At 40.8% G+C, this 26,573-nt stretch overlaps 1 protein-coding gene across 2 annotated transcripts in view; it reads left to right on the top strand.

The window, feature by feature from the left end:
• Window positions 1–25,281, top strand: part of Hao1 (hydroxyacid oxidase 1) — a 50,040-nt gene extending 24,759 nt beyond the window's left edge. For both annotated transcript variants that reach the window (XM_075962277.1, XM_075962278.1), the window contains exons 3-8: window positions 1,264–1,519; window positions 8,095–8,270; window positions 17,521–17,612; window positions 22,101–22,259; window positions 22,360–22,429; window positions 24,512–25,281. In XM_075962277.1, the coding sequence (XP_075818392.1) occupies window positions 1,264–1,519; window positions 8,095–8,270; window positions 17,521–17,612; window positions 22,101–22,259; window positions 22,360–22,429; window positions 24,512–24,582 (824 nt within the window). In that variant the 3' untranslated portion in view covers window positions 24,583–25,281. The remainder of the gene's footprint in view (window positions 1–1,263; window positions 1,520–8,094; window positions 8,271–17,520; window positions 17,613–22,100; window positions 22,260–22,359; window positions 22,430–24,511) is intronic.
• Window positions 25,282–26,573: the final 1,292 nt, after the last annotated feature.

Below are 26,573 nucleotides of genomic sequence, written 5' to 3'. Positions count from 1 at the left end.
AATTTTCTCATTCACTGTTACTGCGATCAAAGGGATGACTTTGCTCTTGATATCTAGATCACACATTTATACAAGGGGAGAATGTGTCTTAGTAAACGCTTTTAAAATGAAATTTAGAAATATAGAAAGGAAGGAAAACATGAACTCGCCTGTGGTTTTATTGCTCATTAATGTTTAGTTTGCTTGGATGAGCTATAATTTCAAGAAGTGTGGAATCATGGCATACATGTTATTTTTTGAACTTTTCACTTTAATATACCTATTTATCTTCATTGTATTTGTATGTCAGTAAATATTTTATAATTAAAACAGCTGGAGTTCTCCAGAGAGATGGGATCAATAAGATCTATCCTGCAGTATAGAAATCTAGATATCTAATATCCCTATCCTATCTATCTATCTATCTATCTATCTATCTATCTATCTATCTATCTCCATCTGTGTTTATGAGAGTCTCATTTTTAACACTTGGGTTACATAATTATGGAGACACTAAAACCCCAGATCTCCAGACTAGTCAGTAGTCTGGAGACCCGGTGAAAGGTGATATTAATGTCAAGTTTAAAGGCAGTCAGCGGGGATTAGTTCCTTTGCTTTTTTTTTTTTTTGGTTTTTCAAGACAGGGTTTTTCTCTGGCTTTGGAGCTTGTCCTGGAACTAGCTCTGTAGACCAGGCTGGTCTCGAACTCACAGAGATCCGCCTGCCTCTGCCTCCCGAGTGCTGGGATTAAAGGTGTGCGCCACCATCGCACGGCTATTTTAAGACGTCAATAGATCAGATGAAGCCATACAACAGCAGGCAATCTGCTTTACTCAGTTCTACTACTACTTCAAATGCTAATTTCATCTAAAAGTACCTTCATGGTAACATCCAGATTTGTTTGACCAAATATCTGGGCACCACGGCCTAGATAGCTGACACATAAAATTAACCTTCACAGCAGTGCCATGCCCAATGGTTGTATGTATTTCATTTCATATACTAACTGCATACAGTATAACCAGTTCCTCAAGATGGTCATTCAGGTTGATCTCATTATTTCCACCTGCAGTTGCAGCAATTCTTTGTTATCTACTTATCCTTCTTCACAATATACAATAACACAGAGTGAAAATCAATGCACGCTTTATTTATTTATTTTTAAAGATTTGCGTTCACGCTGACAGGTTGCATTTGCAGAGGTCTTTCCCTTTTGAACGAAACCCTGGTCTCTGAGAAGGAGGGGTGCCATGTCTACATTGATTTTTCTCCTTTCTATTCCAGCCTGTCAGACCATGGGAACAGGAATGATGCTGAGTTCCTGGGCCACCTCCTCAATAGAGGAAGTGGCAGAGGCTGGCCCCGAGGCACTTCGTTGGATGCAGCTATACATCTACAAAGACCGTGAGGTCAGCAGGCAGCTAGTGAAGCGAGCTGAGCAGATGGGTTACAAGGCAATATTTGTGACTGTGGACACCCCTTACTTGGGCAACCGCTTCGATGATGTGCGTAACAGATTCAAGCTGCCGCCACAACTCAGGTAAGTATGATCTCACAGTCTCAGAGTGGGGTTTCTTTTTCCCTTTCATGGACCACCTCCAAAAGCTGCTTTTTCTTTTTGTAGTTTACAAGTAGATACCACAGAGATGTGAATCGCCATAGAGACATTAGCTTTAGAGCATGGTTAAAAGGATCTCTGTTCTGGAGCTAGTCATTACCACAGATGTATAATCTCTCCCAAGTGACACTGCCTGGGGATGTGCCACATTTGAGCTACTACAATGGGAGGGATTACTGTATATTTGTAAAATTAAAAATATTTTATTACTAGGATGCATTAGGGCCGTGGGCTGTATGAAAGGACATCCAGATGAGTTTTGTATAGGCTACAGTTTTTTATTGTGATCCTGGTACCCTGTTTCTTCATGGAAATCAAATACCCACATTCATATTTTAATTTTAGTTGTATTAGGAGGAAAGTGAGCTAGGAAGATGTAAAAATAAGGCACAAAAACATGGAGGAAAAGGAAGCCATGTATTTGATCCATCATCTTCTACTTCATTTTGTGTGCATGTGGTTCATCCATGGATCAAGATTTGTTCCTCACTCACTCATCAAGTCAGCAAAAACTGTGTATCACATGATCCAAAGCTGAACTATAATGATTTCATTGAGACACTCAACCTATGAGTAATATTTAATCGTCCCTTCCCTTGTAGCATTTTTAGGAGTAGAAGCTGCTTGAGTAAAACCCAGGACCTCAGTGAGAAAGGACTTCAGGTTTGTTCAGCGATCCATGTCTTCCCTCACTGCTTTCTCCTTCCATATTTCATACTAAAAGGGCCTTTTATACTTTTCATATCCATTGTGACAGGTGTGTGACATCTCTTGGGATTATATATATCTGAGCAGACATCAAACTCTTGTCTTAATGGGTGACATTTGATGTTGGATGTCTATGGATGTCTTATAAGAAGTCTAGGGCTTGTTCTACAGGGGCCCCTGCTCATTCTGTCTACATTTTGTTTGTCTTTGAAACAACTAAGGTTTTAAAGATGGAAAAGGTAAAGGAATAAAGATAAAGCATCCCATGCCTACCTTCTGAAAGGATTCAAAATGAACAGACGCAAAGCTCATGTCAGGTTTCCTCATAGGGAGAAACAGATGATCAGAAGTGCAACTTTGTATGCATTATAGACAGTCTTGTGGAAGATTATCAAATTGTCATTTCACACAGCCACCAACACACCCGAGACTTCACAATGAGACTTTACAGACTGCTGTGTTGTGTATCAACCGGTGATGTAATTAATGGGAATGCTTGTCACTCCCAGACAGGTTTGGGGATATTATTTCTGCATGTGGACTCAGTGGGCAGGCTACCCAGGTACCACATAAGGTGAAGAGAATAAAGACCGCAGCAGCTGACCTAATCCTAACGCTGCCAGATTCACCAGAAAGCAAACCTCGAACCTCTCTAAAATGCAATCTCCATTCAGTTTCTTTATTTGACTGCCTACTTACTTTTGGTTTTTTTTTTTTTTAGACATTCTTAAATAATTAGTTTCACACTGTTACAGTTTCCTAAAGGAAACACTCTTTATTTCCTTTGGTTGTTTGTGAAGGAATGGCCTTTTTCCTTTTTCCCTAATGGCATTGCTCTTAACAACAGCGACGGTAATAGAATCACGGAGTTAACATTGTGCTTCTTGCTCTGGGCAGCAAATGTGTGGATATCTAGTCTTGTGGGCAGGACACTTTTGTGTATCCCGGCTGGGACCCCTCGCTTCTCAGCACGGAGGTGGCTGCATGATGAGCCACAGGCCCTCCCCCTCCCCCCTTTTCCTTTGCCCCTGGACGTCTGCCCAGATGATGTGGTAGCTGTGAAACAAAGACCCCTTTCAGCTGCTGGTGTTCACAGGAGTGGCCCTGGGTTTCCAGCTTGTCACAGCTCTGTTCTGAAGATGATCAAATCACGAGCAACACATCCAGGTTACAGGGAACCCGGAAACATCCTGCAGCTGGGCACACTCCACCCGAGGCTGTACACTGGTGGGGCTTGTCCTGGGGGCAGCGGGGCAGCACGGGGGCTTCTGCTAAGAGCCTCAGGGGCGCATACTGTTTGAAAGACAGAACACATAAACCGGAGGTCAAGCCTTCTGCTGGAGGCTTCATTCACCACCCTTCACCCCAAAACTCATCGGTTAACAGTCCGATATGAAATCAGTTTCTTTTTGCACTGACCTGACTCATAGAAGGTGAAGCCTGCTTTTCAGAAGTGAGGTTTGGCAAGGGAAGGAGACAGGAAATCCAGGGGAGAATGAGTCGCTAAGCCTGGCTCCTTCCAGCCTTTGCTACTTCCTCTGCCCGGGGTGGAGGGGAGGGCCCTGACTCTTGGCACCCGGGAGCAGAGAGAGTTCAGAGGGTTGGTAATAGCCACTTGGTCTATATGCAAAACATAAGCATGTGCGCACTTTACAACTGGCAAGAAAGTGAGAGGGAAAAGGGAAATCCTCCACTCTGGAAGAAGCAGGCTCAAAGCCAGTTGATTACGCAGATTCCAGAGCCTGTGAGGCAGGGGCCTTCTGTCTTGTCTGAGCTCCACGGAGATGATTAATTTACCTGAGTTAAGACTTGTGGTCCCCCTTCCCCCACAGTTCCAGAAAGTTTAAAGAAAAGTGACAAAAGCCAATCCTTGTTAGAAATGTATACAGAGGCCGAAGATACCCGCTCCTGAACCCTCAAACCAGACGGGATTGAGTTAAGGATCTTGAGACAGGCGATGACCTGGTTTTATCACAGTAGACATTATATGCAACGAAGAGTTTTTATTAGGAAAAGGCATAAATGTCGGCCAGAGGAGGAGCCGAAGTGATAAAAGGAGAGTCTGGAATCAAGTGTCCAAGTGGGCTGCCCACCGAGAGAACAAGTGAGGTTGTCTATTCTGCTTTAGGCAGTCAGAGGGACTGGACACCCTGAGCTGACCTCAGTGAGAACCCCATTTTGTAAGCTCATGTAACCAAATGTAATACATGGTGTGCTGCTGAGGTCAGAAGAGGGCTTTGGGTCCCTTTGATACTAGGTGGTTGTGAACTGGGAGGTAGGTGCCAAGAATAGAAACTCAGTCTTGCAAGAGCAGCCAGTGCTTTTCACAGCTAAGCCGTATCTCTAGCCCACAAATTTGTGACATTGTGCAGCTCTGCATTTGTGGTCATTTGTTATAACAGCAATGACAAGTCAAACTTATCCCTATTGAGTTCATCTTTACAGTAGCTTTGAAATCTGCCCTTGTTGCCACGCTTCAGATGTCAACTCGAGCCTCCACCAGCTGGTTTGCTTCCCACTCTGTCCCATTGTGCCCCTTCGTTTTGCATTGTACCTACATTCTAAAACATGTGCCAGTTTACATGTCGATCGTCTCTGTGATAGATGGAGATAGTTTGCTCTCTTATTTACTGGTGTTCACTAAATGTCAAATGTCTAAAACAGGGGTAGATAGTAGGTGCTTAGCATGCAATTGTTTAATCAGTGTCTAAAAATTTATCGATGCATTGGGGTTTCCCCAATATAAGACAACTAGGAAAGAGTTGAACCGGATTAGAATTCCAAGTTTGTGGCCTCAGTCTGTCTTTAGACCACCTGGCCACACTGAGGAGTAAGTGACTAGGGTGTGTTCTGAACACCGTGCTTTCCTAACCACAGAAGAAAGGCTGGCTGCCTGTCCCCAGCTCAAGCAAATTGTGAATTTCTCCTTCTCTCCATCCATACTCTTATTGTTTTGTGAACTTAGCTGATTTTTATCTTGTTTTACTTTATTTTGAAAGTTTTCAGTGTAGAGATGTGGCTTTATCCTTAGTGTTACATTAGTAATATTTATAAAATCATATATTACCATCAATGCTCACTCTTATTAGTTATATTATTGGTTATTTAAGCCTATTTACTTTAGTAGTTATTACTGCTGCTTGATACTAACTTACTAAAATCAAAGTCAATTCCTATGTCAGATTAAAAACTATATTAAAGGTCACCCCAGGAATAACAATTCCCTTACAAGGAAGAAGTTTGGTCTCTTTGTGACATTCATCAGCCTGGGATTGGGAAAATTAAGCTTTAAATAGTTGCATTACTATTTCTGTGTTGTCTTTTTCATCCTCTACAAAATGAATATCAGAAGCTACTTTAAGGATCTCACCCCCCCCCACACACACACGTCATAATGTGAATAAAAATAGCATTCATGGCAGTTTCTTTGAGAGCCATCGGTAAAACACTCCATCGTGGATCTCTGTCAAGATATCTGAAAACTTTTTCTTGGCTTCTGGCTTTGAACAAAGTTTACAGTAACAACAACAAGGCTTCATTGTGCCCTGAGATGTCTGTAAGGCAGCATTCATTCAAGTGTTGATCTGCATTGCGCGGTCCAAGAATAACAACAGTCATTTATATAATTTTATCCATGTTTCTGTTTTTTCCTATCCAATTCACCCTTTCACCCACCCTTGCTGAAACACGGCGGCCTGTTTGGTGTGGGGGCAGGGATACGTGTAGATGGTTTCCCTTTCTCTCCTGGTCTTAGGCTGGAACAGATAGGTTGCGCCTTTTCCTTTAACAACATTATTTATATTTGAAACTTAGTATCATTGAAGTAATGGACTGAGTTTCCCTCCCAAGAACACATTTATTGAACAGAAAGCTTAATTCAATTTGAATTAAGGAGACCACAGAAGACCCAGGGCTGTGGCATACTGTATAACCCTAAGAATTTTGACAAATGGAAAGCTCGGGTATTTCATCAAAAGCCAACGACTAGATAGGCATTGTGTGTTTGTGGTGTTTTATGCCTTTATATCCATAAAATTTCAGGAGGATGTTCAGTTTTACTGAGAAAATTTCCCTGGATACAGTGGCTTGAGTAGTGTTGTTTGGAATTGAAAGTCCATGTCCAGGGCATGGTCTGTGCACACTAACTACTCCAGCAGAAATTTCAGCTGAAACACTCCAAAGTGTGAACTAATTATCAACCAGATGAATAGGAAAAGAAGGTCTAGAATAAATTTTAAAAAAAGAAGTCCTAGATACTGCTATCTGTCGACATGCAGTTTTAGTTATGGCTTCAGGATCTCTTCCGTGTTCATTGGCAAAGCTGGTGGAGGGCAAATCAGCTGGGACTAATCTACAGAAGACACACAGCTGGGCTGTCACCCATACGAAGAACGGCTAGCTGGTCTGTTAGTGTGTAGGAGAGCAAGCTGAGTTCCAGCTAGTCCAGAAAAGACTTTTACCTGGTTATTTTGTAAGTGACTTTGCAGGCTGTGGGCTGCTCAGCAACATGGAAGATGCCATTGCATATCCATATTGCCAACCATCCATATGGCGTGATCAGCACCGCAAGCAGAATGAACTTGGTCTGTAGCTTAGGAGACTGTCCAAATACAGCCAAGAATGCCACGTTAGGGCAAGATAAAGGATACCAAGTATAGGGTGATCTAGCAGTAGAGTCCTGGTCATGAGTTAGAGAACTACTTGGTCAAACTAGACCAATGTGTTAGACTAGGAAAAGGCAACAGCTCAATGTTGGCATGTCTAGGCTGTGGCTCCCTGGGAATAAAATGGAGTCACTGACCAAGTCTAAGTTGCTCTTTCTGAAGGTAAAGACTGTTGGCATCTAAGGAAGTGAGTGGAGGAGAGGAAGCCAGCAAATGGGGAGTTTTGTGAAGACAGATAAAACAGTGGGCAATTGATCCTGTGCCTGATCCTGGATCCTGTGGGGACATTCTGGGAACACAAATTCTGGGAACACAGAAACACTACATCTCAGAGTGAGTCTGCCCACACTTCCAGTTTGCTGGGTGTAATGAAAGCCCAGCAGCCAGAAAAAAAAAAACCACAAAAAAGAAAGATGGTGCTTGGTGAGCATCTGAAAGCTCAGGCTCTTGTCAAGATTCTCTGGAAGATCAGAGGTTGAGCCAGTAACCAGGCAACAGCTGAGTGTAGGAGGGAAAGACAAGGCTCCTGTGCTGAGAAACACTTCCTGGTTCCCATCAATGCCCACAGTACCACATATCTTATCAAAAAATAGATCCCAAATAATGCCCCTAGCTAGTTTTATTCTTGGCCATCTTATTCTGCACTTGGGTTACTATGTCTGCATAAAAGGGAACTCAAAGTGAATCAGTGTTACCTTCTGAAAGATCTTAAGGAAAGAAATGTGCAAATATGAGCATATAAAAGGCCTTTGTAAACAATAAAGCACCATGCAAATGGTTTCTATTATGATGAATTTGTACAGCTGCTTGAAAATAGCATCCAGTCCATTGTCTGTAGCTGTAAACTGGCCTAAACAGGAAATGTTTGAACATGGCCGCACATTGATCCTTCAGACTGATTTGTCTGAATGAACACACACACATGTAAATAAAGCTTTAGGTGGCCAGTTGGAATCACATGGCCGCAGTTAGAACACACTCCCACATCAAGCCCTAGAGAATTTGCAGACAATCAATCCCTAAGTGATCGAGCAACTTATCAGAAAAGGAGCACCTTACCCCCACATTTTTCCCCCAAGTCAGACAGAAGCTCTCTCTAATACCCATTTTATGTATCTATTCTAGGATGAAGAACTTTGAAACCAATGATTTGGCATTTTCTCCTAAAAGGAATTATGGAGACAACAGTGGACTTGCTGAATATGTGGCACAAGCCATAGACCCATCTCTCAGCTGGGATGACATCAAATGGCTCAGACGATTGACGTCACTGCCTATTGTTGTAAAGGGCATCTTGAGAGGTTTGTCATTTCTCTCCTTTGCTGTACACTGATTTCATGCTCATTTTTGGATATGGTTATGGTAGCATTTTAGAGAGTGTAATTGACAGGAAAATGTGCTATTACAAATTGAAAGATGTTTCAGCTCCCAAGTATTTTTTTTTCAAAAGATTTCTTATTATTCGTGTATGTACATACATCTTCATGTCTATCTGCTGTTTGCAATCACTTTCCCTAAGACTGTCCCATCTACTCCCAGCATCACCCCCTTCCTTTATACACATGTGGATCATCTGGCCCATTTCTCCAGGCGTTCACACTATTGCATAGAATAAATAAAGTGTTTTCTAGGTAAAATGCTCATTGCTTTCAGTGAGGCTACCTAATGAGACAGCTCAAAAAGCAAGACCAGGAGAACAGTGTTTGAAAGGAAGCTATTCATACATGTAAAGTTTATCCTATCTAGTTTTTCTTTAACTGTTTATTTCACTTATTTATCAAACAAAAATCATCTCTATGACTACAACAGTATCAAATAACACCTATGCTCAGGCTGGATTGGAGGAAGAACTGAAGAAGATCTGGGAAGACAAGTTCTCATCGATTCACATGCTTTCACCCAAAAGTCAGATGGACGGACTGACAACATTTCCTTTCTTTTCTTTTTTACCAAAGAGCAGAGACTATGTTTTCAGAAATGTGAAACCATGGCTAGCTGGGAAGCTCTAGAAGAGGCATCCACCCTTACAACCATTTTAAAAATTGCATCTTAATGAATGCAAATTGGAATGCAAGATGTAATCGGTTACTGTGCTTCAACTCTGCCCTGGGAGAACATTAACAAAGCCCCACACGTGTGCTGCAGACAGGATTTGGTCTTCTCTGGGACTCACGCTAACGAACAAATAATATGTATGAGCAAAGGCACTAAACTTCACAGAGTTTTTTTCTTTTCTTTTCACTTTCTTCATGAAACCCTTTTCTCATTAGCTCTTTTTACAAGTACTAGGTTAAGAAGTCCTTAAGGTATATTATTTCATTATCCTTGGGTTACTTTCCAAGTGTTGACGTGTATCTAAAATACTTTATTTCTTAAACCAATGCAAGTTACTGTAGCTCCAAGTGCTTGAGGTTAACTCTCATGGATTTGACTTTGGCTTTGGTAATATAATGAGGAATGTAAGATAGGATCATGGCAGCAGCCCTCGGTGATATTACCTACTCACCATTGTCTTAAACACTCAACTCATGTAAGGGCAAAAGCACAACTATGGAATGACACATTGTGTTCCCTGAGGATTAGTGAAAATGTCAAAGAATTGTAAATATTTTGCCAAACAGGAACATTTTGACCCTTTAAATAGCTTTTTGGTCTTGGTTCATAAAATAAATAGTTAAGTTAAAAAGTAAAATGCAGAATCATGGGCAGATTTCACAAGCCATTAACAAATAGGAAACCTTTTATCTGATCATGTTTCTTCCTGTCTTACACACCCGTAATCCAGTCAGAGCAAACTATTTGGTCATTTGCCCAATAGCCCCACAATGTCTAGAGAATGTGGAAGACTGCTCTGAAGGATCAAGATGACAGACTTTCTTAAAGTCAATTTTTTTCAAATGGAAGACCCTCTCTAATCTTATTATGGCTAGGGTATGATCTTATTGTTTCAATGCATTCAACAAATGACATGGCTCTTGTCTAACTTTCACTCCCCGCTCACCTCTGTAGCACCTATTCCTTGTCACTGTATAGAAAAAAAATAGCAGTTTATGTTTATCTGAGGGTTCAACACAAGTCTCAACATTCGACTCCTAAATAGTAGTTCATGTTATCTGAGGGTTCAACATGAGTCTCAAATGATTCCTTTCCTACGCAAGCGTATGTCATGTGGATCACTGTCTTCACTGGGTACTTTAGGACATTGAGACACAGAAGGGAAATGACTCCTAACATGGCAGGTGAGATACCTGAAGACAATGGGAGTCTGCACGTATGCTCAGCTCTGGACTTATAAAATATGACGTTTTTATTTTTTAAACACATTTTGGTTTGATAGCTAGATAACCAGAAACAGCTATAGCATGTCAAATACATTTTTGGCTACATTTAGACTTTTAACACAAGAACATATTATATCTCCTTATTTGAAAGAAAAGAAAATATAAGCGCTGTTACTGCAGTGTGAAGTGTGTGGCATCTGTCAGTCACAGGTGACTATATGTTAATAAAGATTACTACAAAATTCCAGTTGCTCAGTCAGAAGACCACATTTCAATCTTTTTTTTCCCCTAATTTTTTAGCATGCAAGATATTGGGTTCCATTATGGCATTTTTTGGTTGGTCTTCTTCCCTAATTCTCTCCCCCATCCCCTTAGTCTCCTTCCTACCCTCTATGCCCATCTCCCTCCTTTCTGGCTATATAGTATAAGTTCTATTTCTTTCCTTCTCTTCTTCAGCACCTCCTTGCCATGTTCCCATGCTTCCTTTTGTTTGTGGTCTATACCCATATGCATAATATATATGAACACTGAAGCCAGCCTCTGCGTTTGAGAGAGAACACACTTGTCTGTCTTTTTGAGTCTAGGTCACCTTGCTTAATTAATACTTATTTTAAGACGCAACCATTTTCCTGAAAATTTAATTTTTCTCAACAGTTGAGTAAAATTCCGTTGTGTGTATATAAATAAATAAATATATATTATGTATGTATATATGATATGTACATATATGTGTATGAAATTTTCATTATCCATTTATGAACTGATGGACAGCTGGACTGGTCCCATTTCTCCACTATCATGAATACAGCAGAAATCAACACGGGTATGCAAGTATCTGTGTACTAGGATATAGAACCCTTTGGGAATGCGCCCATGAGTGGCTTAACTGCATCACTTGGTGCTTCCATTGGCTGTGTTTTTATTTTTTGAGAACTCTCCACACTTTCTCTCCATGGGTCTGCATTAGTTTCCACTGCCCCATCAGAGAAGAAGTGTTTCTTTTCCTTTACATCTTCTCCATACCTGTTGTCCTAGGTTTTCTTGATGACAGTCATTTTGACTGGAGTGGGTTGGATTTGTCAAATAGTCCTAATTTGCATTCCCCTGTTGGCTAAAGGATTAGAACAATTTAAAACACTTATTAGCCATTCATGTCTTTTGTTTGAGAAAGGTTTCTTTCGTTCATCAGCCTATCTTAATTGGGAGTTTTGTTTGTGTGGTACTTTAAAAATTATTATTTATTTTTAACTAAAATTTTATTTTATGTGTATGGGTGTTTTGAGTTCATGTGCACTCGTGTACTACATGCATGTAGTTCCTGCAGAGGTCAGAAGAGGGGTCAGATAGGGTGGAGTTATAGACAGATGTCAGTGGGTGATGAGAATCCAACCCAGGTCCTCTGGAGGCTCAACCAATGCTCTCAACTGCTGAGAAATCCATCCAGCTCATGGTACTTAAACTTTACATTTTTTTTAAAAATATATTATAGATATTAACATGCTATTTAAAGTATAGGTGACAAATATTTTTTCCCTTTCTATGGGTTGTCTTCCTAATTTGTGGTATAGAAACTTATAATTTCATGGAGTTTCATTTGTTAATTCTAATCCCTGGGCTTTTCCCTGTGCATTTGAAGTTCTGTTCCCCAAATCATTGTATGTACACATTTATATGCACATATATTTTATTTATATCTATAGAAACTATAGATATTAGTCACAGAACAGAGTGTAATTGTAAACTGTCCTAATGCACAGAGATTCATACTGGGAACAATAGAAGGCAATATTGAATAATATTGGACAAGTTATGTTTCTTTTATCTAGTAAGTGGGGCTTATTCTTGCTGCAAAAGAGTAGGAAGTATTAAAATCATGTGTTAATTTTGAGGAGTAGTCATTGTGAGTCTGAGTCCATGGCCCTTCTAGACGCCATGTAGAGTAGTAGTTCTTGTCTGGAAAGTTCTATTTCAGGGTGACATACTAAAATACTAAAATTGCTCTGGGTTATCTAGAATCTGTCTGGCTTAATCTGTTTTTTTTGTTGTTGTTTTTGTTTTTGATAAACAACATTTGTCATCTCAATAACCATAGTCAAACAAATAACCATTTGTTTTCCCAAATTACGTCATTTTTACCATCTCTGCTTCAGAAATGTCTTATTGTTCATTATAGTAAGTCTCAGAACTGAGATCAAAAATAAAAACAATAATAAGGAAAGTAAATCTTTCCTAATAATTATAATAAAAAACTAATTTTATTCAAAAGAGAGTATTATTTTTTATATATTTATTTTACATCCTGGCTGCTGCCTCCCCCAATCTTCCCCTCCCAGCCTCCCTGCTCCATCCCCCCTCCTAAACTCCAATCTTTTCTTCTTCTGTCTCCATCCAAGAAAGGGCAGGTCTTTCATGAGTATCAATAAAACATGGCATATCAACTGGGCTGTGGTGTGCATGCATTTAATTCCAGAACTCGGGAGGCAGAGGCATCTCTGTGAGTTCAAGGCCAGCCTGGTCTACAGAAACCCTGTCTCGAAGCCTGCCCCTCCTCCCCTGCCAAAAACAAAAACAAAAACCAAACAAATATCAAGTTGCAGTAAGGCTAAGCACCTCCCCATCTATTAAGGTTGGGCAAGGTGACCCAGTATAAGTAAGGTCCCAAAAGCCAGTAAAAGAGTTGGAGACAACCCCTACTCCCGCTATTAGGAGTCCCACAAGAGGACCAAGCTACACAATTATAACATACATTCAGGGTACATAGGTCAGTCCCATGCAGACTCCCTGGTTGTTGGTTCAGTCTCTGTGAGCTCCTATGGGCTCAGGCTAGTTGCTTGTGTGAGCCTTCCAGTGGTGGTGTCCTTGACCCTCTGGCTCCCATGCTCCTTTCTCCTCCTTCTCTGCAGGATTCCCAAACTCTGCCTAATATTTGGCTGTGGGTCTCTGCATCTGCCTCCATCAGTTGTTGGGTGATACTTCTCTGATGACAATTGGGCTAGCCACCAATCTCGTCACAGGAGATGGCCAGTTCAGGCTATTTATCCACCATTGCTGGGAGTCTAACCTGAGCTCCTTCCCATAGATGCCTGGAAGAGTCCCCTGTGTCACTGCACCTTTATTTTGAAATGGTTTTTCTATGTTTGCTTGTAGCAGTTTAGTGTTTCTGGTTTTAAATTAAGGTTTTTCATTCTCGTTGAATTTCTTTGTGAGGGCAGGGCATATGGATTTAATTTTATTCTTCTGTAGGTAAATATCCAGTATTACCAGTACCCTTTTCTGGATTGGCTGTACTTCCTGTAGAGTTAATGGCCTTATCTGTGTGAGCATTTCCTTCATCACAGAAAGTTCTATTGAACCATACATATAGACATTTAGAGCCACCTCGTCCAGGCAGCTTACTGGGAAGGCCTTGTGTCTACTCCCTTCCTGGAATTCAGGGTGGGTCACTATGCCCAGCTGGCATTTACATGAGTCCTGGGGATTTGAACTCTGATTCTCAGTCTCACATGACAAAGTGCTTTATCTATTGAGCTATTCGCCCAGCCTCACTTCTGAGTTGCTTAAGAGGCAAAGTAGCACATAAAAGAGAGGCACGGGATACTAAAAGTGTGATACCTAAAAGTAAAAATTAAATAACTGAGTGATTGAATGTAAGTCAGTAACACATCCTCAAGTATAAAAGAACAGTGAATAACAGGACCAAAAGAAGATTATAGTCAAGTAGATGAGTGATTTATGGATGATTTTAAAATGACACATATCTAACTGACATACATCCATTTTGGTTTGAAAACACACAAAGAAAGGAAATGAAGAAAGGGTTAGAACAGCTATGCATTTTGGTGACATAATCACTAGACTAAGAAAACAAATCACACCTTATCGTAGATGAAATGTCAGAAAAATAAAATGTATATAACGAGAGAAAAATCCAGGCAAGAATTCATTTCGAAGGACTACAGGCCAGGCCAGACTCTCAGCTGTCTTCAGATCAACAATGGATTCCAGCAAATTAGGAAAAACGTCTGTAAGGTTCTGTGGGGGAAACAATTGCTCAATTTAGTGTATTACAGCTCATCCAGTGATTATGCAAACAAAGGGATCAGTCAAGGGCTGCCAGTTTGCTTCTCACTGATCTGACTTTGGGCAGCTATGCATGAGTGTACTACAAACAAAACCATAAACCAAATGAGAGCTTCTATCCATCTGTTTGTAAGAGATTCAAAGCAGAGAAAACAAGACAATGGAGGCAGGCATTGAGACCAGAGAGTAACTACTGCAGAACAAGAAGACAGACGTCTCTGGGCAGCAGACTCAAGGGAGGAGATAGGGGACTCAAAAGAGTTAGCTAGAATAAATGAAAAGATTTGAGGCTATAACAAAGTCTCACAGTAACTGAGACAAAAGAGAGACAATTAAAATTCTAGGAAAGTCAAATAATGTACCAAAGCACGACGTCCAAGTAGGAAGCAACAACAGAATGCAAAGGAAGAATGGCGGGTGATGGAATGGGAAATGACCGCCGTGTTGGGAAGCCATCTTGAAATCCTTCTCCCTCCACAATTTCAACACTTTTCTTTAAAAAAAAAACAATTAAATTATGAACAGATGCAGTGCTGTCATTTTTCTATCCAGAAGATTGACAGCTTTCATTGCTGCCAATAATCTGTCATAGTAAGTAATACTCCAGTAATATTGAGATGACTCACCCAGTAATGTCAAACAGAACTCTTAAATTCACCGAAAGAATAAGTTTAAACCAGTCACTCATTTGAAAAGAAAATAAATAACTTCTCTTTTTAAAATGTATTTGGGGCTGTCAATCAAAGCTTAGGCATGTTAGTTTTGTTTTATTGTTTAAAAAATATAGACAAGTAATTCTTCTGTTTTTACTTCATATGTATGCACTGTTTTTGTGTCATTTCTCCCTTTACTCGCCTCCCTCCAAACACCCTGTGATGCTCCTTTCAAACTCATAACCTCTTTTTGTTTAATTAATAAGTCTACACACACACACATACACACACACACACACACACACACACACACACACGCACACACGCACGTTAGAGTTTCTACCACTGTGGTAAAATATTAAAAGTACCGTAGGGAGGAAAGTGTTCATTTCAGCTTCCAACTCCACGTCACAGTCCATCATGAAGGGAAGACAAGACAGGAACCTGGAGGCAGGAACTGAAGCAGGGTCATGGAGGAAGGCTTCTTAGTGGCTCATTCCCCATGGCTTTCTTATCCTGCTTTCTTATATACCCCAGGACCACCTGTCCACGGGTAGCATCACCCACAAAAGGACTGGAACTCCAACATCGATCATCATTCAAAAAAATGTTCGACAGGCCTGCCCACAGTCAGCTGGAGTAGTTATTTTCTCAGCTGAGGCTTCTTATTTTCAAACAAAGCTAGCTCACCTGCATAGCTTTTAGGGCTCCCACTTGTCATTTGGACGTGACTGTTTTTCTTGATTTCAGGCTTGGGAAAGATGGATTCTCATAGCGGTTTCTAAGTCAGAGTCTCAGATACCCACTGGTAGTAATGACAGTTACAATGGTAATAGTGTTACGTTAGACAAAATACTATATGCAGTAGAATTTTTTCTTACAGGTCCACAGGAGAGAGTCAGGGTTCAGCATAGATGGTTTCTGGTCTCTGCAAAGAGACAAGAAGTCAGAGTTTCATGACACTTCTTCTTATAAGGGAAAATAATCTCCTTTTTGAACCTCACTTTCATGAATGTATCCAGTCTTAATTACCTATCAGAGATTCTGTCTCCAAATATTATCACATCCGGTAATAAAGATTCAAAAGAACTTGGCAAGGAAAGAGGTACCGAGACCATTAGACATAGGTATAACATCAATATATACCCATATTTTAAAAGAATAGTATTATTATCATTATTAAAATATTTGATTTTAGTATTACATGGCATGTAGTGGAAATCTGTGTAGCAAACAAAAATTAAAACAATCAGAATTACAAATGGTTGTGCATCTTTTATAATTTTTCTTAATCAAGACAATCTTTTAACCCCATTGCTGAATTGGTACATGTGTTCATTTTCTGAATTTACTTGCTTAACTCTCATAAGTCAGATATTCAGGACAAAACCAAGCAAATTGGTTTTACTTACTATAACATTTAAGAACTAACAAAATGGGAGCATCCCATAAGTAATAGTTTAGAAAACAAAATTTAACAATTATGTTTGCTGCTTAAAAATATTATTCTCTTTTAAAGCTGGGTTTTCAGAACTCAATATCATTGAAGCACAATTAGTAAGTTATAGTTTTAACATTATATTTATAATGCATTCCATTGTACAAAATTCAATTATATAACAAACAGCAAAACAGTTACTGAATTTTCAGTTGTGTATTAAATTGTATTAAATACTGTTTGGAATAGATTTGTTGATTGGTGGCTGCTATGATAATACTTGTCACATACATGCTATTTTATTTTCCATATTGTAAGGTGATACTTTTGCTAAGTGGTAAAACTGATATGATTTTATTAATTAAAAATAGCTAATATGGACTGTAGAGAAGGCTCAGTGCTTACTGCTATTACAAAGGACTTGAGTTCAGACCCGTAACCTCAGTTCCAGTTCCAGGAGAGTAAACGACACTCTCTTTTGACCTCCCTGGGCACCCAAATTCATGTGCTGTATATAAGCCCATGCAAGCACACACATATAACAACAAACAAATAAGTCTTAAAAAATATAAGTAGCAGAGAAAGTCAGTTTTCTTTAATGATGTGATACCTGATATATTGACCACACTCCAGGGCAGGTCCCATGCTCAGTAAATCGTCAGCTAACACAGACTGAACTAGATTAGAGAGGGGGTGAGGAGGGAGAGAGAAATGAAGAGGTCAGCAGGTAGGGAAGTGTGGAAGAATCCGGGAGGAGTTAGTGGAAGGGGGTTAATATAACCAAATACATTGTATGAAATTCCCAAATGACTAATAAAACATTATAGAATACATAATGTTAGCAAGTCTTCACAAAGATAAACTCTTTATGACAATTTACTATGTCCTCATAGTTTTATCACATATTAAATTGTTTCACCTGTTAATTTTAGAAGGAATATTACCCCTAATATTTTAAATGTAATGACTGGTGTGTTTTAATGAAAGTACTAAGGAAGACGGGAAGGAGTGAGGCCCTCCTCCCTCTACAGGGATGCTGGAGTTTGGAAGTCCAAACCTTTGGTCCAGTTTCCATGGGATGATGCTTTGCTCTTTCCAGGCGACGATGCTAGAGAAGCTGTGAAGCATGGTGTGGACGGGATCTTGGTGTCCAATCACGGGGCGAGACAACTGGATGGCGTCCCAGCTACTGTGAGTTTCCACTGGGATTTCTTCATTTATCTTTGGAAAATCAGGGCTCTATATGCCTACCGTGTGTGTGTGTGTGTGTGTGTGTATGTGTGTGTATGTGTGTGTGTGTGTGTGTGTGTATCTCTTACAGTAAATTGCAAGATGTTATGTGAGATCTCAGATTTTCAGTGGTACAAGAATTATCTAAATTAGCAGACATAATTATTTTTAACTAGTCCAAGATGTCTGTTTATAAACTCATGAAGAAAAGCCCTTCTAATTAGTAAGGCAGGGATTGTTCTTGTGGTTATTATAGGCAATGTATGAGCTGGAGAAGAAGAGAGGTGATAAAGACATGGCAGTTCAAGGGAAATGAAGGCATACACACTTGTAGGGGTCATAGACGCCTCTGGAGAGGAAAAATTCAACTTAGTAGTAGTGAATTGTTGTTTCCTTGAACCAGCAGGATGATTTGGTGAAGTTTGCAGACAATGTGGGTTCATTTTACAACAAAGTACAAGCTAGCAGGGAGCCCTGGTGGGCACAGGGCTCTCCCACAGTGTGTCCCAAAGCACTGGAGGGTGTGGGCAGTAGAGTCTGCACACAGTGGGATTAGCAGCCTAAGATTTGAAGTCATAAAGCTGGAGGTTGTAAGCTCTTGCTGACGTAGACCTAGTCCCACAGACACAGAATTCTGGGTGATATTAAGTGTGGCCTGCAGGTTAAAAGGAGTGGAAGGGAGGGAGAAGTGACTCAGAGCTCAGAGCGTCTGACCAGATTTATGCCTCACTTGTGCACGAAGACACAGACTTAGTGTGCGGGCCAAATTAAGTTTGTTTTCAAAAAACAAAATATAAATTTTCTGAAATCAAATCTAACTAGATTTTAAGGGGAAAATATCTAAATGGTGTGGTTTCTTTCCTTCTGGCCAAGGGCATATGGAAACTTATCTAAAAGGGCTTTTTGAGTTGTGGTCTCAGAGACTGTTTGAAAAAAAACAATGCCCCCTCCTTTGGCCGGCTGTGTGGATGAGAGGATAAGCTTGCTTCAGCTTTGCCTCACGCTTAGAGCCAATTTAAGGCCCATGATGATGAGAGCAAGGTATGAATGCTCCCAGTCTTTGGCAAGTGGTGTTTTCTTTCCCTTGGTATATGGGTTTTGAGGTGAGCAGTCAACAACTTAAAAGAAGGCTATGGCATAAGCCTTTACACTAGACGCATAGACCGCCTTACCATCCTGTGGCCTTCATGACGTCAGAAGGCAGGGGACGCGCCCAGGATGACATCATGTGAGGAGTTTTGAAACTGAAGGCTTGAGTTTGAGTTATTTTTTATTTTCTTGCCTTCTGTAATGTGTGAGAGACAGAAGGGCCAGTCTCTCAAACTCTTATGCCCAAACTTCTTCTGGTATTATGTTGGTTCTCTAAAGAATTTGTCTGGATTGTATGGTTCTATATTTTTCTACTTCCCAGCATTCCCTTGTATAGAGAAATATTGGCCCCTTGAATTTCTGGACCAGGAATTTAACTTCAGTTTATCTTCACACACTGTTCTCTGGCCTGTGTGAGTCCTTTGAACATTCTCTTTTATAATTTTTTTTTCAGATTTGCATTGCATTTTGATGCCAACTAAACCCCAACAACTTCCGACTTACAGATATAATGTTCTTTCCACAGTCAGTTTCTCACCTGCCAAACCCTTTCAGTAAATAAGCATTTGAGCCATTAAGTTGCTGACTCTCAAATTGAGTCCTTAGGCATGTTCTGTACCATCTAAGAAGTGTTTTTTTTTAAGGGGAGTGCTTGGAGCTAGAGGGGCGCTCAGTGGTAGAGTTCTTGCCTAGCATAGAGGAGACCCTAAGTTCAAACTCTAGCACCAGTATGACAGAAACACAAAATGAATTGTAAAGGCATGTCTCATCCTTAAGAGGTACTTGGCACATGAACTGGCTTTTGTGGCATAACAAACAAAACTGAACTTACTGGCTGAAACGTTATTTATGTCCCAGTTTTATTCAGTTGACATTTTGAGGTGAGAACAGTGAGATGGTGGGGTCTGGGCTTGGCTGGGCTCAGTCCCGATGGTATGGGGTCAGCTGCTTGTGCAGCAGACCAGCCTGGTAGAGGATAATCTCACCGTCTCACATCTCCCAGTGGGTCGGGTTGGTTTGTTTTCATGTAGGGGCAAATTTCTTAAAGGGTCATGCCAGGTCTTACGATCTAAGCTCAGAGGTAATGCCTTCTTAGAATCTCTCCTGTTCCATTGGTGAACGCTAGCCACCATTCAGATCCCTACCCCATTGCCCCCTTCCCTAAGGATGCCCCAGGGAGCATAATCCCACTACGAATCGAAGAGTGGGTGGAGTGATTATTGGAGCCATTTGGAGGCTTGCTGAATCTCTGGAGGGTGGTTTTCTGATTGCACTGGGTAGCAGCCCTGGAGGGGTGTGAGTTGTGGTCTAAGAGAGATTCTGAAAACTGAAGAAGTTACCTCTGCTTTAACTGCAGCACCTTGTTAACATCCAGCTTCTTTGGTTGGAACATTTGAGTGTCCTTCTTCAAGAGAGTAACGATGGATGCAATACTGATGCATAGGAAAGGAAAATTGGAGCCCTAAATAGGGCCGTACCTATTGGGCTTGTCTGCTCTATTTTATCCATTCTTCCCTGATCACTCTGTTTTATGTGGTGTGTGCCTAGTGAAAGTGCCGCTCTGGGAAGAGAGGAAAGTTAGAATCGCTCAGTGTTGGATGGGACCTACCTGTCCACAGTCACCGAGGCACAAGTGCGGCCTCTGTTCTATATTCCAGGATTCGTATCTTAAGTGTCCTTATTAGGGTACTTTTAGGCCAAGTTAGGCACTGGAAATAACCTAAACAGACTTGATTTGTGTGACTTTGAAAATGTGTATTGAACCCAAGCTAGCTAATATTTTTCTTTGGTTCTGGTTTCAAATGGGGAAATATGCTTAATTATGGCTTGCATCATGGCTTGGAAATTGTAGCATTTATATGTTGATGTAACTCGCCTGAATGTAAAAGGGGACTATGTATAGGTAAGTGAACGTATGTAAATGGATCCGAAGCATGTTTGGCAAGGGATGGGAGCCAAAAGGGAAAGGGGAAAATTGCGCTACCTGCCAAACATTTAGGGACCACTGGCCAAGGATTGCCTCCACTTCCTCCAAATTGTAGCTGTGTTTGGTTTTCAGCCTTTTACATAAAACTCTATTTAAGTTCAGCCACTAAACTTCGAGGAGAGAAGTAGGAAAGCCTTTGAGTGATTTCAGCACAATTATTTCTGGAAAAAGAGCAGCTTAAGTGTGTGGTGGCTTTCACAGCCTACAGGAGTGGACTCAGAACTTCATTTCAGACCGAAACGCTGTGGGGCAAAGGTGAAATATTTCCATATTTTCACCTATATCTAATGAGCTAGTTGTATTGCATACTACTGTGACTTTGGGGGCAGGGAGAGGGGAGCCAGTTATTTAAACTGACAGTTGTTCACTTAAAACATCCTGCTACTAGGATCTTCTGGTTCGGGCTTGGAACTAGCTTGCTGGCTGGGTTATAAGTTTCAGGTTCAGCTAGGCGAGGTTTAGATATCTCTGCCTCTTAAGTAGTCTCCCTGGGGTCCAAACTCTGTGGGAACAAGACTGGGGAATCCCTATCTCATGACAAATGACAGAAAGGCAAACCTAAGGAGAAATAGTTGACATAGCTATTCAGGCTGGTGCCCACAGATGGCCCTCAACCTCCTCTGCTCACATGTGACTACCAAAGTGGGTCATAGAACTAAAGTCAGCATCAAGGCGGATGTGAATATGCTCTATTTGAATGGGAGAAACTATATAGACGTCTTAGAAAAAAATGCATTCAGAGAAGTATGGGGGTTACTGAACAATACTGTAAGCCACCACCTCACCTTTGAGAGGTTCCTGTGTTCTCTATGGTATCTTAGCCCATTGACAATGGCCAATTTAGACAGGGCTCTTCCAGGGTCACATGGTCATTTTTCCTGTAACTGTGGGTAAACTGCTTTCATCATTGCCTAACGCTTATATGGATATAAAGTTTGTTAGAAGAGGAACTCAGAGAGGGGTCATGCTTGCACACTTTATACACTACTGCTTAACAACACCTACCAAGCGTTTTAACCATCAAACTCTGGTAAATAATGCCAAGAATACTGTATACCAGTAAGATACTTCAATACTCTTATAAAAGAAGGAGCTATGGAAGATTGAGTGATTATTATTAGACATAATATTTGCATATAAATATCAGGAATAGAAAAATGAATGCCAGACTTTGAAGACATAGAGGATGCTCAATTCTGAATTCACATGAGTTCCCAGTTCCTAGCATTGCATTGTTTTCTTCTTGGAGAAATGATTCCATCATCGACCTTAACCTCTTTTCTCTCTGAGCCTGAGTTGGATGGAGGTGAAATTGAGCAGATTCTTTTTTTTTTTTACACAAACAACGTCACATTGTCTTCCTCTCCCACTAGATTGATGCCCTGCCAGAAATCGTCGAGGCTGTGGAAGGGAAGGTGGAAGTCTTCCTGGACGGAGGTGTAAGGAAGGGCACTGATGTTCTCAAAGCTCTGGCCCTGGGAGCCAAGGCTGTGTTTGTGGGGAGACCCATCATATGGGGCTTGGCTTTCCAGGTAATTGGAGGAGGAAATAAGCAAATACAATAAAATCCTTTAATAGTGAAATAGAACTGAACTAGCTTACTCAATACTTTAATATCTTATACTTGCGTAGGGAGAAAAAGGTGTTCAGGATGTCCTTGAGATCCTGAAGGAAGAATTCCGGCTGGCCATGGGTCTCAGTGGTAAGTCTCAGCACTCCATGATGTTATGTCACCACAACACAACCACTGACAGACAAAACTTAATTGAAGAAAACAATTATTTGAGCTCGTGGTCTCAGAGACTTTCAGCCCATCACCATGGGGAAAGTATTGTGGGCTCATGGCAGAGACTGAACTAGGGGCTAAGTTTTAACCTTGGGGGGCTTTGCCTTAGTGACTACTTCCACCATCTCGTTCCCACCCACCTCTGAAAGGCTCCACAGCCTCCAGCATGGCTCCTCTCCTGGGAAACAGGCACTGAAAACAGGAGCCTGTGGAGAACACTCCCGATTCAAATGACAGCAGGTTTTTATCCTCATTTACTGCTGTTGTGTTTTCTGTGGGATTTAAGCCAGGCTCCTTGGAAAACAAAAGATATCAGGGGAACTCAACTTGCAGTTGGCTTTATATTTATGGCTCCGAGGCCCAGCACTCCTGGACCGGTGGATTTACAGTGAGCCTAGTTACTTAGCCTTCAGCTTTGACAAACCCATCAGTGATGTCTTTGTGAGCAAGAGGCCTCTAATGGTAGGAAGAGCATCGTTCTTTTTCTCACTTCTTGATACATGACTGCATAGATCCAACTGGCCAGTCAGTTCTACCTCTTGACCAAGCACCAGGTCAAACTCTACCTGTTTAAAACCACGCCCCTAACTCTCCGTTAGACCTGTGCCACCTGTAGCCCCTCACTCCCAGTTTGCCCTCATCCCAAAGTTTCATTTGCTCTGGCTTGAACTCTCAACACTTGCCTCTTCTTTCACATCGTGGTATTCATAGGAGTTGCTCATTACAGTGTAATTTGAATCCGACCCCCTTCATCACACCCACTGCCCCCAAGTGGCTGTCCCATTACTTTTGCAGTGGATATTGGGGTCTGCTTCTCTAACCTTGTCTCCCTGCCTTCTCCCGTTCTCCTTTGATCACAGAAACCAGGGTAGTCATTTAAAACATTAATGTAACTCATGTTCCTCTTGGATCAGAACCCTCCAATGACTCTGGACTTAACTCAGCATAGATGTCAAAGTCCTTACAATGGTTTTCAAGGGCCTTGCTACCCTTCCAGGACCAGCTTTTACCCATGCTGTCTCTGTTACTGCACCAAAGCTTCATTTGCCTCTTAAAGGTTCCTTGATTCTCAGACAAGTTCCAGCCTCGTGGACTCTGTGCTGGATCTTCCCTCTCCCTTGATGCTCCCCAGATGTGTGCATGAAGAGTTCCTCCACCCTTTAATTTTTCATGTATGTTTTTCATTCACAAAGGGGCCACCTTGACTGCTTACCTATCTCCGAGTTCCCGCTTTCTTCCCTGTTCTTGCATTCTTTCTCCTTAGAATCTCTCACTGTTCATAAGTCATCTGTCACACAACTTATTTTTTTAAACAACACATATTATGTATTTTATGTTTCCCCTCTAGAATACAAAACGTGTGACCGGGGATCTTTCCATCTTTTATCTTTGCTGGGTTTGCAGTGTTTAGAGTAATGCCTGGCACACAAACAATAAATGTTTGTGAAAAGAATTAGTAAGTGCTGCGTTTACTGTGGATTACTTAGAGTTTGACTCAAAATGGACCTTTAGCTGATGAGGAAGAAAAGCTTCGAGTGAGTTAGCAGCTTCCCCATTTGACACTGAAGTGAGATTCATTTTCTGTGAGCCACAGGGTCCAAATAACCTTGCTAGCTACAGCTCCCGAGATTTTCTCCCTGCTACCGTGCAGCCCGAGGTTGCCGGAACCTTCAGGAGAAGAATGTCATTCTGTGAATCCTCACTACACATTTTAATTTGCTGCAGACATATCCTAAACGAGAGCTTTCAGACGCTGGCTGTCTATTAAATGTGGCAGAAAGAATACAGTCTTTGTGCTAATAAAAATATGTGCCAGTCATTTTGTATTAAGGACTGTTTAGGTAATAAAAATGGTCTCATGCCACATAAGATTTGGCAAGCCTACCTTGAATCATAAACCTTACATTTGTCAAGTTTTACATTCCTTGGGAAAAACGATTACCTGCCTGATTATTATTGCATTCATTTCATATTAAATGTATGCATTATTTTTTTCAGGGTGCCAGAATGTGAAAGTCATCGACAAGACATTGGTGAGGAAAAATCCTTTGGCCGTTTCCAAGATCTGACAGTGCACAATATTTTCCCATCTGTATTATTTTTTTCCAGCATGTATTACTTGACAAAGAGACACTGTGCAGAGGGTGACCACAGACTGTAACTCCCCACTTCAATACAAAGGGTGTCGTTCTTCTCCAACAAAACAGCGATCCCTTTTCGTTCATTGCTTTTGACTTTTCAATGGGTGTCCTAGGAACCTTTTAGAAAGAAATGGACTTGCATCCTGGAAATATATTAACTGTTAAAAAGAAAACATTGAAAATGTGTTTAGACAACGTCATCCCCTGGCAGGCTTAAGTGCTGGGAAACAAAAGATATCCTCTGGTAAAATTGGAGGTAGTGGGCTGAAGGAAAAGATAATGACCTCCCTGTTTATTAACCTGTCTTATGTTTAGATTTCCTTAAGACAGTGCTTCTTACAGTATGCGTTGGGCTGTGAAATGCTGGAAATGCCCAAAGAAACATGACGCTTGGATCTGCCGTGTTGAGAAAACAGCACTAGGTAGAATTGAAATGGATGGTGGTAATTTGTGATTTTTCTAGAGACTTTTTTTTTACTTTTAGCACCTAGGTCTCTGAAGGTGTATTTCTAGCCATGTATTGAGTATCTGAATATATCTGAATGCTGTGTGGCAGTCACCCCGTTTGAAAAGGATATGTCTTGTCTACTTGGGCCATCATGAAATAATTTTCATTTTTGAACTCTGTATACTCATTCCCTTTTTTGAGGTATTGATTTCCTAGCCCCGCTGAATCTTTTTCAATCCTCCTCACTTATAACCACATTCAGGGTCAAGTATGTATTTTGTGGGGTTCATGGTGAATAAAGATAGGGAACTTTTGCTCAGAAGGATGCCCCCCAAAAGCCATTTCCTTTTACCACAATAATTTCCATAATTGTCAATGTTGCCTTCTTGTTTTTTTCTGTTTAATGCCATTTTTCCTTGGACATGGGGCAGTGGAGATACTCTACCATGCCAACTGAAGACCCTATGAAATGCCTATGGTTCTCACTTGCACCTTGCCCTTCTTAGACCCTTGCCCCAGGACTTGCACAGCATGGCACAACTTGACTCAGTATACATTCCGCTTGTGTCATTGAATGTCACTTAAAAGACACAGTTTTTGAAGGTACAATTGTTAGTGTTTTCAATACAACAACCAAGTAACATCAAACCCTGCACATGGAAACCCTTCTGGACACTGAGAAGGTAATGAAACAGGGCTGTTAGTTTTAGTCCCAAAGAGAGATTTCTGCAACAGGAGGCACACTTGGCTTCTGCAGTAATTCTGTTCAAACGTTATGGAGTGTTGAATGAAGTCACTGAGAAAGAGACTTGCCATCTGAAAAGATGATTGTGATTTCACTTTAGGATTTTGCTTATTGTCTTGTGATTTTTCTCCATTCGACTTCTGAATCCCAGGTCACTGCTAAATGATAGCAGTGTGGACACAGGTTTTCCTTTTGAAATTATGTCTATGTTTGATTAAAACAAGCAATCACTTATTCTGATAAAAATGGGAAAAATTAGCTTTCACCTTTTCTCCAGATGTGGAGGAAACGTTATCTTCATATTGTACCATGCTGTCCTTTCTATTTAATCAGTGAAGAAGTATTCCCTACTGATTAGCAAATTTTTTTTTTTGCTGTTAGTGTACAATATGCATTGTGGCTGCATTGCTGGGGATGCCATCCAAAAATGCTGATAGTAGTTCAGGAAGTGAAGTTCTATAAGAAAAATTTATTCAAGTTACAACAAGAATGGATGTAGATGTGTGAATTTCCTGTAACTTTTTGTAAGCTCAGAACTATGCTATGTAGATTTCTCTTCATGTCTTCAGAGATAAACTATGTCCCCAAACCCCAGGTTGGGTAAATTTTCTATAACCAAAAAGATACAGTTGTTTGGATCCGTTGGAAACAAATAAGGGTACAGGAATGGTTGAGGCAGGAATGGAGAGGGTTGATTACACATTACTTTCCGGGAGTTCTGCCATT

This window comes from Microtus pennsylvanicus, chromosome 2 (genome assembly GCF_037038515.1).
Source record: "Microtus pennsylvanicus isolate mMicPen1 chromosome 2, mMicPen1.hap1, whole genome shotgun sequence".
NCBI classification, from domain to species: domain Eukaryota; kingdom Metazoa; phylum Chordata; class Mammalia; order Rodentia; family Cricetidae; genus Microtus; species Microtus pennsylvanicus.
The sequence above is the reverse complement of the archived record's forward strand: the minus strand, read 5'-3'. Positions and strand labels throughout refer to the sequence as shown.